This window comes from Opisthocomus hoazin, chromosome 1 (genome assembly GCF_030867145.1).
Source record: "Opisthocomus hoazin isolate bOpiHoa1 chromosome 1, bOpiHoa1.hap1, whole genome shotgun sequence".
In the NCBI taxonomy this organism is placed as follows: Eukaryota; Metazoa; Chordata; class Aves; order Opisthocomiformes; family Opisthocomidae; genus Opisthocomus; species Opisthocomus hoazin.
In genome coordinates this window covers 73,092,452-73,105,870 of record NC_134414.1, presented here as the reverse complement: position 1 = coordinate 73,105,870, position 13,419 = coordinate 73,092,452, and the positions used below count along the sequence as shown (strand labels likewise).

The window sequence follows — 13,419 nt, the reverse complement described above, 5'->3', positions numbered from 1 at the left end:
CCGACTTGCAGATTTCTCCTGTCTTGAGGGTTGCTGATCTTGCTGTCTTTCGATCCACGTTCCCAGGTGTACTTCACAATGACAACAAAACGTGTCATCGCGCTGTTCACAGCGGCTGGAAAATAAAGTTTCTCACCATAGCTGCTACAGCGTTTGGAAACTCGTTTTCCAGAGCGCTGGATCCCACTGGTAAGGCCCACAGCTACGGATTAAATTTATAGTTGCTGCAAACCAGAAGATACAGTTTTAGGTGATAATTCCACAGCCCGGTTCCGCGCGGGTCGATTCTCTATGACACCATAAGGCCCACACCGGGATGGAAGCCGGCCTCGGAACTACCAGCAGCAATCACCAGCGCACAGTTTAGCGGGGTACAACGACACGGCAGCCGTTACGCCGCGCACTCGCCCCGGCCTCGGCCCCCTTGCCCGGAGCCCTGTGGCCCTCACCCGGGGCTGGGGCTGGCTCCGGCCAGCGGCCTCGCGGCGGGGCGAGAGGAGAGGAGAGTGGGGGATCTGCCGTCACCTCACCGGCCCGGTCCGGCCCTCCCAGGCGGGGAAGGAGCCAGGCCTCCGCTGTCCCCCGGGACCGGCCCCCGGCGCGGCGCCATGATGAGGCGCACGAAGCCCGAAGTGGAGCGGTTCATCACCTCCGTGCAGGCCGCCGCGCCTTCCCCCAGAGAGGTGAGCGCTGCCGGCGGCGGGCCCCGGCCTGGCTGCTGCTGCGGAGCCCCGCGGGAAGGGCCCGGGGCCGGGGGTGCCCGGCTGCTCCCCGCGCCACCTCGGGCGCTGCGGGGCTGGGCCTCGGCCGTCCTCATCCCCGGCGATGAGAGGAGGAGGGGGGGGTGGTGGGAGTCCGCGGCTGCTCGGCGTTTCTTTCCGCCGGGCGAGGTGGGGGGAGCTGCTGTGGGGTTTCGCTTGCCGGAGGCGCTTTCGCCAGCCGGGAGCCGGTGGTTTGCCAGAGCCGTGCACCTGCCTGTTGCACCCGGGGAGCCCTAGCGTGGCTGTACAGAGCCCGCCGACGCTCCGAGTACGAGCACAGCGTTGTCCAGTTTTAGAAGAGTATCGTTCCGAAGTTTCCTGAAATTCTTTTCTTTTTTTTTTTATAAAGAAGAACGGCGAACTCAAATAGGGATCATGTGAGTGTCTCGTTAAAGGGGGGGTTAAGGGGAGTCTGGTATTCAACTAGCCTGCCAGAGCCCTTCCAAGGACTTTCACTGAAACAGTTTCGCAAAGTTGAAACAATAGGTAATTTATTCAAGCAACAGTTATCACAGATTCGGAATTGCCGTTGATAAATTCACTGTCTACAAAAGTTGAGCTCAAAGTAATAGTTTAGCGCTTTAGTTAACAATGTGTTCCCGGGGTTACGTCTGACAAAGTCAGAGGCGCGACTCTTACCAAAAAGGCATCCCTTCTTGGGGGGGGAAGAGAGGTTCAGGCCCGTCGACCCGTCCGTCAGGTGAAGTTCTCGCTTGGCTCCTCCTCCCAAAGAGAGTTTTCAAGTGCCAGTTTTTATATGTTTGGAAATCTTTTTGCGAGGTGGGACTAAGTCAATTATTGTGTATCGATTGGCTCTTGGCATGGAATGTCGTGTCGTCAGAAGCGGGACTCAGCAGCATGACGCGCCTTCGGGGCGGGCATCTTGGTGTGCGCATTCGGGGGCCATCTGTGCTTTGTCCAAAGCAATCTCTGAACCAATCTCTGGCTGCGCAGCCTCCGTGGCGCCCCACAGATCACTGAGTTTACAGTGATTGGCTATCCCCCCTTACTTTTGTCTGATAAGATAAGCACCAGTTATTTACTTCCTTTGTTAGCTCTTCGGGCTCTTGACAAACTCAGTCCGTTTGTCTTTTGTCTTGCATTCGACAAGTCCAGCAAGGCCATCGATTACAGTGAGGCACTCTGGGTTCTCGTTGATGTGCTGCGTGATTAATGTTGTTGTCTGTGTGACCGCTTTGTGAAATAACAGTATTAAGAGAGGAAGAACTGGGATGAAGTAATTTTCCTACTGTGTTTTAGTAAGTGGACAGAAGGGTGATGAACTCTGATTGGTTACCTTTCCACGGTATCTGGAAAATGGTATACAGGTCGCAGTGAGCAGCCTGATGCAATTGGTGGGAGCTATTTAATCCTGAAAGATCCTGTTCTGCTGCTCTGAATTGACTTTTATTGCCGAGGTAGAATATTCAGCAGCGTGTTGTGTAGCGTGAATGCGTCCATGTTCACCATTATGCAGGAGGGCATTCATGAAGAGCCTGTGTCCGTCATCATCATCACCACTTGTACCTTTCCCAACAGCGACAAAATTGTCCTGTGACTTTGTTTAATTGACTTGGGTGCTGTTTAGAACGAGCAATGTCAAGTACATCACTGTCAGAATCGGAGATGCTCTTTCATTGTTTTGACATTCCTATTGAATTCAACAACAAAAAAATGTCTTCTCCTTCTGTTGTGCTTAAGGCCAACTGGTGCATATTTATTTGGTTTTTTAAAAGTAATGCTTACAACTAATTGTGTAGCACAGTCAATGGTGGAAATAGTTACTGGTTTTCTTGATGTGCTGATTTGGGGGTATGGGGGGTGTGCTTATAAGGCTGCAGAGCGTTTCTTTTGAGGTTTCTTCTTATCCATGTTTAAAGGGAGATGCCACTCTGACATGTTTCAGTGTTTGCTTTTTATAACATACTTCAAAAATACAGACTGACAACTTGAAGACTCTTAGGTGGGCTGCTTTCATTCTAAACCACTTCTTCATTTTTTGCATGAATAGCGGGGGTGGGAGAGGGAGGGAGACTAATAATTCAAGGGTATGCAAAATGTACACAATCATTTGGAATCATAGGTGTAACTAGTTCCAGAATTTTTTGGTTGATAGGCAAAACTGCTTTTGAACTGATACTAGGAGCTCAGGCTTTAAATTTGTCTGGTTTACTTCTGCCTTGCGGTTTTTGCTTGTGACTTAGTTCTTTAGCTCATTCCTTTCAGTCTTTTCCTCCTGTCCACAGAGAGCAATCTCTGTGTTTCTTTTTGTTTTGTCTTTGCTTCTTTGTGCTATCCACCCCCCAAACAAATACCTTTGAAGACATTTCAGCTTTGGCCTGTAGAGTGTGTATGTTCAAGTTACCTTAGGCTGACAACATCAGAAATAAACTATTACAGTAATACATTTTGTACGCAAACTGAGAATGACTTGGGTAAAAATTGCTTTGTCCTCAAGTGTATTAAACAGTAGTATCTGACGACAGTATACTACAGCAGGGCCAGATGACAGATCTCTCTTGGTCTGTACCGTTTTTTTTTCTTTGCTACATGGCAGCAAGAGATATTAAATGTAGCTGACCCCATTCTTCCACTTCCTTTCTTCAGAAGTGTTTATGAAATGTCACATGTATAAGGGCTTGTTGCTGCCTTAACCTGTAATCTCTATTTTGCCCAGTAGCCTTTGCCAATCATAGGAAAGCTAAGCTCTTACTCTTTTCATTTTTAATCCTTCGTCTCTCAGAAACAAACCTTTAAAGGTGAGGAGTGGATTTGAGCTGATAACTAGTTGCCAGATTCAGTCATTTAAAAGTATTCAGCGTCGCTGAAAAGAAGGGTCACCCTATTGAATGATTTGAAAAGTACCAAATGTCTAAAGTATGTCCTCATGATTTTTTCTCCTTCAGAAGTCGATGAAAGGATTCCTCTTTGCTAAGCTGTATTTTGAAGTAAAAGAATATGAACTTGCTAAAAGGTAATATGTTGCTGTCTGTTTGTTTTTCTGTTCTCTGAAGTGCAAGAGAAAAGCTAAACAAATAGGAAGTAGACCAGAGAAACCAAAATCGGTATCATGCAGTGGGTATTAAGTGCCATTTAAATCTTTCTAAAACAGCAACTTAGCAGAAGATTAGTTATGTGGTACTGAAAAACTTATCTGGTTGAAAAGGCTTTTTTTTCCTCATGGAATTATGTAGTTCTTACCATTTCTGCAAACTACTGGGTTGTTTTTTTTCAATAACAGAAGTACTTGCTGCAAGTAAGTAGCATCTGTGCATGTAAAAAAATGTTGCTTTTATCTTGAAGGTTGAGGCAAAGTATCTAGAACAAAATGCCTCTGTACTTCCTGTATGGCAGATTCAGTTCTTACACGTTGGAGGAGGGAGTATTATTGAAAAATATTGGTCAAAAAGCTGACTTTTTTTTTTCTCCTCCATAGGTATGTATCTACATACCTCAGTGTGCAAGAGAGAGATCCCAAAGCACACAGATTTCTTGGACAAATTTACGAAGCTGAGGATAACGTAGAAAAAGCTTTTGGGTGTTACAAGGCAAGTACTGCACTGACCCCTAATGTCCTGCTTTACTGCTTTGAGAATGGGCTTTTAAAATCCACGTGTGCTGGACATTCTCAATACAGTTTCTCCATGAGCACATTATTTTCTGTGGGTTTATTTATGCACATTTGATCACGGAAGGTATATGAAGCACTGTGGAGATGGTTGGTGATTCTTTGCTAGGTGTCACTTGCTTCAGTAGTATATTTTTAAGCTGATTCTTTGTTTTTTGTTCTGGACTTGATCTTTGTGCTACCTGCTGTTAAATGCTTCCCATGTCATACGATGTGTTTTGGATTAAAGACGTGTGACTGGTGTAGAATTCCTTAATGTGGCCTTTGATGACAACAGGAATCTAGTTGCTACTAGAAGACTGTAGGCCTAGTGGGTGTTTTGGCTGGTTTTGGAGGGGGCAGGAGTGGAAGGGAGGGGCAAATCTAATTTTGATTCGGCAAACATAGAAATGTCAAATTCCCAACCAGAATGTCTTTGTTCTGGTTTTGGGAGGGGAGATGTGCTCCGAAGTCTGGCTGCCAACACAACTCCATGAAGTGCTGCTTAAACTGTGTGTCTTAGCTATTTTTTTGGTTTTTTGAAGTGTTCACATCTGGCTACTCTAGAGGTCCTTATACTCCTCCTGCCTGTGTATAGCAGTAGGCAGTGGTAGATGCAGAGGGGCTGGCTTTTGCATTATTTCTTAGGCTCTTCTGAATTCCAGGAGTCATATCTGGGTGCTCTAAATTAGTGGTGGCATTTAGAAGGGCTTTTCATAATATATTCTGTATTGGTAGATGTAATTAATGTGAACTGCTGGGTCTGATTGTGGGGGGACAACTCTTTCCTGTTGTATGTGGATTGTAAGATGAAGTTACTTTTTTTTTTTTCCTCCCGTCTGTGCGTGGGGAAAACTAGCGTTCTGTGGAGTTGAACCCAACACAGAAAGATCTTGTACTGAAGATTGCAGAGTTACTATGCAAGAACAACATCACTGATGGAAGAGCAAAATACTGGGTTGAGAGAGCTGCTAAGCTTTTCCCTGGGAGTCCTGCTGTTTTTCGGCTGAAGGTACATTCCAAATTACCTCTGTTCTGTGGCTTAAAGAAACTTTCAGCATCTGACTGGAGTGCTTTTTACATCACCTCATGCGAAACTCTTCCTAGCTAAATTATTTTAGAATCTTTAATATTAAATCTATAAGAAGTTACTTTCTTTGCAGTCTGACAATTTTCGTCTGGCTTTCAAGAAAGCTGCAGCTACAGACTTTCATACCCTTTTTAGTGTTTCAGGGTTAATCCTCTTCAAAAAATGCTGAGAAACCGTGTTAGTTATCATATCCGAGAAGTTAGGACTAGATAGGCACTACCTGATCTTTCTGTTGTGTGACTGGCAGGAAGGTAGCAGGCCTGTGAACTCGAGCTTGCTTGCTCTATGCTGCTTTTCTGGTTTTAAATCTGTATTATGATCAGCTCTGCAGAAAGTGAGAAGTACTGTAATTCTCAAATACTGTGTAAATGCTTTCAGTCATGCAATCCCACTCTTGCAGAGGTATATTAATTTTGTGTAGCTAGGCAGCAAGCACCTTAAAGTCTTAAGATGTCTGTTCCTTTTAAGCAAGGTAGTCTATGGCAGGGTATGCTGTCATTGAACCAAATGGTTTGACAAGCGTTACTTAACATTGAGAAGAGGCAAATTCTTCTGAGGATGTTTTCTATGATAGTGATCTCAATTTTTAAATATTTGAGTATTTAATCAAATTGTATGTAATATCTGAAAGCTAGTAAGTAGTGTAGTTTGAGAAATGTCGTCTATGTAGTGGAGGAAAGAAGCTGCCTGGTGCTGTAGCTGCTGAAAACACCCATGGGAAATTAAATATTAACATGTTGCCTTCATGTTTACCAGGAGCAGTTATTGGATTGTAAAGGTGAAGATGGATGGAATCAGCTTTTTGACTTGATTCAAGCCGAACTTTATGCAAGACCAGATGATGTCTACATAAACATCAGACTAGTTGCGCTCTACCGTTCAAACAATAGATTAAGAGATGCTGTGCTCCATTGTCAGGAGGCAGAGAAGAAAATACCTTTGCAGTCAAGCTTGGAATGGTGTTCCTGTGTTGTAGAGACATTTGAGGTGTTTAATCGTATTTTGATCCTGTGCTAGTCTTCCGTATCTTTTGAACTGATCTGTTTCTCTTAGTGTCGTTACTCTGACGGCTGTTTGTCAAGTGATTTAACTCCTTCAAATGCAAGTCTACTGAAACCGGTGGAATTGCAAAATACTTCTTGGGGTTTTTTTAATTGGAATTTTCTGGCTAAACTTAAGCGTTCTAGAGCTATTGAGTTTCTAACTTCCACAGCTGAGTTAGATACAGCAGTGCCGTTAGGGATAAAATTGCGCAGGCAGAGAGTTCCCTGGAACTTTGCAGCTGCAGAATATGTTAAAGTCTCACCTGTGAAACTGGATTATGCAGTAAATGCCACTAATATGTTTTGGAGAAGTACTGCCCTTGCCCTCATGGAAGGATGACTGTTCTTTATCCTGTGATGAACTTTCTTCTTTAGGAATATCTGGAATCTTTACAAGACGTGGAGTCTGATAAAAATAACTGGAGAGCTATCAAGAAAGATCATCTGCTGGCCTATTCCAGCTTTGTCAAAATGACACTTTCTTCTAGAGATGTTCAGGAATGCAGAGAGGCACTTGAAAGGTACTGTTTTAACTTTCCTGTATTTAAAAAAAACGAAACCAAGCAAAACCACTACTATATAATTCTCCAAGAATTGTACTTTTTTTTTTTTTTTTCTGGGTCACGGGACATCTCCTGAGCTTCTATTTCACTGCTTAACTTGTTTGTGGATGGGAGAGGAGATTCTCTGTACTAGCCACCAAGAATGATTTTTACGCGGTTTGAACCCCAAGCTGTCTTTTGACAGAAATGCAAGCCTTGTTTGAATGGTCAGCACGCAGCCATGGGCAAGACTCATTGATATCCTGGGTCAGTTAGCTTTGTACCTTCTTTCCCTTCAGTAAGAGGGTGTTGTTCCGTACGTCAGTAATTGACTACTTTGGATTTCAGAGACAATTAAAAAAAACAAAACAACAAACGAAAACAAACAAACAAACCAACCCAACAAAAAACATAAACCCAAAACAGTCTCTTGTGTTTCAGCTTTGTCCTGGTCATTTTGTTCTAAACTAACACAAGTAGTACTGGAATAATGAGGAACTTTAGGTGTATGGTATAATGTGTAGGGAGGAAGCCACCTGCAGTAAGAACAGTCCTTCAGGGAAAACTGATGGTGTTACAGGACCAGCTAAGCCAGCTGACTTCAAGGCATCGTATCTGTGGCACACCGAGAGTAGTACAAAACAATGTTTACAGTCAATATATTCATTGTGATCTATGTTCCTTTCTGCTGTCTTCCCTTTCTTACTGGCTTTTATTGACTTAGCTTGGTTCCTCACTTACACAATGGCTGTTTTATTGTCTTTTGTACAACAATATTCTTCAGTCTGTTAATCTTGAATGAGTATTTGAGGCAATACAAACAATGGATGAGGAATACTTAATGCCCAAGTACGTGTTATTTTCTTTTTCTCCTCCACAACATTGACCAAAACAATCTTGGGTTTTCTGCTGCTGTTTTATTGGAGCCTTTCAAGGTGATTACATCTGAAGCGCTTCCATACCATGGCAATGCTAACAGCCGTTATAGTTTTGTCAGGTAGTTGAAAGAGTGTTGGAACTGTTTGCTGGAAAGCCTCTCCTGAGTGGGGTTGTGTACTGGCCTACAGCTACTCAGGTTGCTACAGCACCCCTCTGTTTTTGAAGAGCCCGTCTAGCTGTAGTTTGGGCCTTTCTGATAAATGAAGGAAAGGGAAGAGCAGAGTGACTACTGCCTCCTGCACATGTCTCAGTCTGCAGTAGTGAACAAGTTTATCCACTTGGTTTGGGAGAATAGTTCTGAAAGCAGCTGTGCAAAGATGTGCTGCAAAAGACTGAATATCTAGGTAATATTTAACATGTTTTACTTTAAGAAATTGAGAGTTTTGGGAGTTTGAGACCATTATTGAACTTTGTAGTGCAGCTCAAGTTTAAGCAACAGACAGTACTAACCATTGACTCCTGAAGTTACTTGATTCACAGTTAAATGGCATCAATCAAAACCATCTGCTATAGCGTTTGCCAGGACTGTGTTTAGAACGAGTTTTCTCTACACCTTAGGTTTGATTGTGTGCTTCAGTCAGTGAAACCATACGTGAATGGGGCTGACGAGTTGTCTCGTACGTTTGTGGAAATGAAAGGACAGCTATACATGCATGCTGGAACTTTGCTGCTGAAAATGGCCCAACAGAGTGAGGCACAGTGGAGAGTTGTGTGTGAACTAGCAGCACTGTGTTATCTGATAAGTTTCCAGGTAAGTAATTTTTCAGTTTATGACATTAGTGGATGCAGTTCTTGAAATGGTCTTGCTGTACGTATGTTGAAGTCCTGTATTCCTGAGATGAACTGGCGTTTGTCTGCCTAAGGAAAGACTCCCTCCTAACTCACCAAACCCTACTCTCTCACAATTCTTGAAAAGGTTTCAGACGACATGAATAGGGTAAAAGTGTGTCTTCACCTGTTTCGCTTATCAGAGTAACCTGATTCTTGAAGGCTAGTGAGTTTATTTCCCACAGCGTATTCCTTTTTCTGTAATACAGCTGAACACTTGTGTTAAGGATTAGGCTTATTGCTATAGGGAGGGAAGTGTATGAACTGTATTGTTCCCAGATACTTGTTGGGTAGAGAGCAGAACTGAAAAATCAAGTTTAATTCTTCGCCTTATGAAGTAAAATTGATTGTCCTTTTTATGGCACTACTTAAATTCCGTGTATTGCTTGCCCTGATGCACAGTTATTGTTGCTTGCAATAGCTATACTTGTCCACCTCAGTTCTGTGTGTTTTGGGGGAGTTCCTCCGCTCCCTGGGATATGTGACATAGTACCTTCAGAATGAATATTTAAATAGTTTTCTAATGCTAAAAAGAAGCTTGTTTCCTAATTCGTAAGACTAAATTATCTGCTCTTACTGTGAAAGAGCTGTAACAATTCTCTCCTTTATTCGCTAGGTTCCTAAACCAAAGACAAAACTAATAAAGGGGGATCAAGCTGGACAAGATGTGCTAGAAACGTTGGCCTGTGATCGAAAAAGCCAGTCTGGTAATAAAAACAGCTACGCTGTTCCATTTCAGTGTTATGGGTAGTTCCTTTAAGAGCCAAGTGGTTTGTTAAAGAACATATTTGTTATCTTGAAATGTAATGTTAACAATTGAACATGCAATAAAACTTTCTAGGTTCTGACTACACATCTAAAACAGAAGAGTGGTTTGATGCTGAGACCGAGAGTGTTTTTTTTCTCCGCTTTAGCATGCTAGTAGAGTATGTTCTTTTCACGTGTGTCTTTTTTTATCCTTTTTGCCTCTCCTGCACACTAAGGTAGAATTTAATTTTTGTGGTCTCTTAATGTCCTGGAAATGGCTTCTGCTTGCTCTTGCTATTTTGCAAGTATTGTTAGCTCCAGGAGGAAAAGAAAATACTGTTGTTTCCCTCTCCTTCTGTCCTCTTACTTGTTCATCAGCTTTGCTCTTTTTGCTGCTAAGTATAGACAGTTCTTCAGTCTACAAATTCTTGCAGAGCCCAGATGAAAACAAACCAACCCACTAGACATCAGGTTCAGTTGTTTCAGAATGGACTTTGATAAGACAGACTTCCACTTGTATTACAGCTCCTTATTTGAAGGACAGTACCAATGCCCTTAGAATAGTAATAACAAGAAAGAAGATGGCTTTGTTTTCCTGAAGAACTGGATTTCTGAATGCCTAGGGATGGTTGTCACTGGAAGGTTGGAAAGCCTGTGTGCTGAAACGCTGCCCTAATTACAGGGAGAACATAACTTAAGAATCTGTAGGTTTCATAAGGGGAAATCCCATTTCCCACCCAGCCTTGGGTAGCAAGAACAGTCCAGTGTATCAACTGTTACTTGCTTTATGTTCACCGCTTTCTTTATGCGAAGTGGTATTTTTGTTTTCTAGGTCATATGCTGTTGAACTTAAGCCACGGCAAGCAAGACTTCTTTAAAGAGACTGTGGAATGTTTTGCAAACCAGAGCGGTTCATTTACATTGTTTGATAGCCTGTTTGAGAGTGGAGCTTCTAGAGAGAGATCTTTTATTGGCATGGATGATATTGGAAATGTCAGCACACAAGCACCAGTGCAAGTGGAACTTCATAAATACGATATGGGTAAGACGTGTTACCTTCTGAAACACAGCGCAACTTTCAGTACCGGAAGCTCTTGGACAAATACTTCACACTGCAACAAAAGACAAATCCCTGAAATAGCTGCCCAGAGTTGCTCTAATGTCCTAGGCAAGACTTAGACTTTATTGCAAAGTAGAGAAACGCTTTGTGAGTAATTCCTTAAAGATTTTGGAGAAGTTCAATAGGTTTGCTAAAAGTAGTCACCTGTAGGATTGAACATGGCGAGGATGGAAGTGAAAGGAAATCTGAGAGTCACAGTCTCAGAAGTTTAAGGGGTTGCTGGCTTGAGCACTCGGATGAACTGTATGCTTGATATGTATGTTTGGCTAATTTGAAGTTTGCAGTCTTCCGTAAGTGGAAGTTGGAATCTTATTGCTTATTGTTCTGCAAAGTATCTTTGGCTGCTCTGAGAGAATGAAATGTGAAACCCAGCTTTGATCAGATACAATTTTTGCTGCCTTGTAGGAAGCTGACATCTACATCCAACTTTGTTTTTGCATAGGTGCTGTTCGAATGCACAATGGCAGTCTCCAGCACCTTGTGTGGCTTGGCTTGCAGTGGAACTCTCTGTCGGTCTTACCCCCAATGCGCAAATGGTTAAAACAGATTTTTCACTTGCCCCAAGAAACGTCGAGACTTGAGACAGATGCCCCTGAATCCATTTGCCTGTTGGACCTGGAAGTAAGTAAGCTTTCCAAGTCCTTAAATGTACGATACAACTCAAGTTTATTGATGTTGATTATGTTGGGTTTTTTTGTTGGTTTTTTTTTTTTTTCCAAAACTAGGTATTTCTACTTGGAGTGATATTCACTAGCAACTTACAATTGCAAGAGAAGTTTAATTCTCGCTACGGTGCACATCAGCCCCAATTCTTACCATTGCCAGTGTGCAAACAGCTCTATACTGAAAAGCAAAGATCTTGGTGGGATGCTGTTCGTACTCTTCTTCAGAGGAAAGCAACGTAAGGCTTTTTCAGTTTGGAAATGTTTGACCGAGCCTTTAGGCAGCTTCTGCTACAACAGCTTGGATTGGTCTCAGTAGATTCTTGTAAAATTAAATTTCTTCTTTGACATATTTTGGACGTTGAAGCTTTGTTGTAGTAGGGACTTGGTACACTTGAAAGATTTCTAAAAATGGACTTTTCATTTCTAACAATGCATTTCTAAACTAGAGGCAGGTTAGGACTAAAACTGTGGGCTATATTCATCAAGCAAATAACATGTGAACAGATGAATAACAGAGAATACTAATCAAGGAATGTTTCTTCTGATATTCAGGCCAGGAACAGCAGCAAAACTGAGGCTTACCGTACAGCATGGAATAAGTACTCTGCGAATGCTGGAGAAGCATGGCCTCCAACCTGCCTTAATTATACACTGGGCAAAAAGCCTGCAAAAAACAGTAAGCTGAGATTATTTTCAGATATGTAGAATCCGAGTTTTTTTGCTATCCTATTTTCCAAACTATAAACAGGCAGAGGGATGAGAATGTGTTGTTGAGAACTGTTGTCTATTTTGTCGGGCAGATTAGTTGCTCTAGTCACCCTATAAAGTATGGTCTTAAACTGTAGTGTTATTTTCTACATGTGTGTTGCTTTACATACCTCTTGAGATAAATCCCTTGCGGGGTTGAATCTCAAGTGTCAGAGAAGCACTCTTGGAACTTTCCAAGAAAGCACGAGAAGGATATGTACGAATAGCATTTTGACTTACATTTGTTGAAATAACGTGCTTTGGTTCCCTTTTCTTCCCCAGGGCATTAGCCTTAACTCCTTCTACGACCAGAAGGAATACATTGGACGAAGTGTCTACTACTGGAAGAAAGTTTTGCCTATGCTGGAAACTATCAAAAAGAGGAGGAGTATTCCTGAACCTACGGATCCTCTCTTCAAACACTTCCATAGGGCAGACATTCAGGTATAGATTGTTTAAGCCAGGACTGAAGTGAGAGAAGGGTCTGTGTCAGAAACTTACACAGTTGTGGGATTTTTCTCTGCGTTGTACAACTTGCGTTGTTATTACTGTAAAACTGTTAATGATGGGATTTGGTAGTATCAGTGTCCTATGAAGGGGGGAAAGTCTCTCCTTTTAGCTTTATTCTTACCTTTAAAACTGTGTATACGATTGGAAGGCACCGAACACCCTTAGTACCAACTTTCTTCCAAAAGTATTTTCCCTGTATTATAGGAAGAAAAATAATAATGGATGTGTCATTCTGTTGTTAGGTATGCATTGTCTTTCACTTTCTTTGTAGGTCTTTCAGGTTGCAGCGTATGAAGAGGCGGCACATATAGCATTTGCAACGTTAGATGCAGTTGATGGCAAAACTGATGATGCTTTACTAGCATTTGAAGCGATTAAGAATGTGGTTTCATACTGGAATCTTGCTGTGGTAAGTTTATAAATTGCATTACCCTGAAATACTTTGCTTTATTCAGTCGCCTGCTGACTGATCGTGACTGATCTGCGTCCTGTTCTTTAGATCTTCCAAAGAAAGGCAGAAGAGATTGAAAATGATGCCATGCTGCCAGAAGAACAAGAAGAACGCAAAAGTTACCTTCTTAAAAGCAAGCAGTATCTAATGAAGATCATTGAGGAAAGCTCCTCGGATATGACAGTAACTGAGAAAGTGAGTAATTCTTGCTTGAAAAACTTGTTTCAAGGCTTTGATTACTGTTTCAAAATGAAAGTGTTTGCATTCATGTTAGCTTTTTTAGACCAGGCGTTGCATTTAGGCAAGTTCAGCTTATTTCTTTGATGAAGACAAATAGCCTGGTTAACGCCAGTGGGTTGATAAACTCTG

The 13,419-nt window shown here is 42.3% G+C and overlaps 1 protein-coding gene across 1 annotated transcript in view; it reads left to right on the top strand.

Annotated features, from left to right (window-relative positions):
* Positions 1-604: 604 nt before the first annotated feature.
* LOC142363343 (ranBP2-like and GRIP domain-containing protein 4) overlaps positions 605-13,419 on the top strand; it is a 37,644-nt gene continuing 24,829 nt past the window's right edge. Inside the window, exons 1-15 of the mRNA XM_075437602.1 lie at positions 605-683; positions 3,668-3,735; positions 4,198-4,309; positions 5,228-5,380; positions 6,215-6,445; positions 6,877-7,022; positions 8,541-8,733; positions 9,427-9,517; positions 10,390-10,599; positions 11,120-11,298; positions 11,403-11,578; positions 11,895-12,018; positions 12,372-12,533; positions 12,871-13,008; positions 13,099-13,245. Of these exons, the coding sequence (XP_075293717.1) occupies positions 609-683; positions 3,668-3,735; positions 4,198-4,309; positions 5,228-5,380; positions 6,215-6,445; positions 6,877-7,022; positions 8,541-8,733; positions 9,427-9,517; positions 10,390-10,599; positions 11,120-11,298; positions 11,403-11,578; positions 11,895-12,018; positions 12,372-12,533; positions 12,871-13,008; positions 13,099-13,245 (2,205 nt within the window). The 5' untranslated portion in view covers positions 605-608. The remainder of the gene's footprint in view (positions 684-3,667; positions 3,736-4,197; positions 4,310-5,227; positions 5,381-6,214; positions 6,446-6,876; positions 7,023-8,540; positions 8,734-9,426; positions 9,518-10,389; positions 10,600-11,119; positions 11,299-11,402; positions 11,579-11,894; positions 12,019-12,371; positions 12,534-12,870; positions 13,009-13,098; positions 13,246-13,419) is intronic.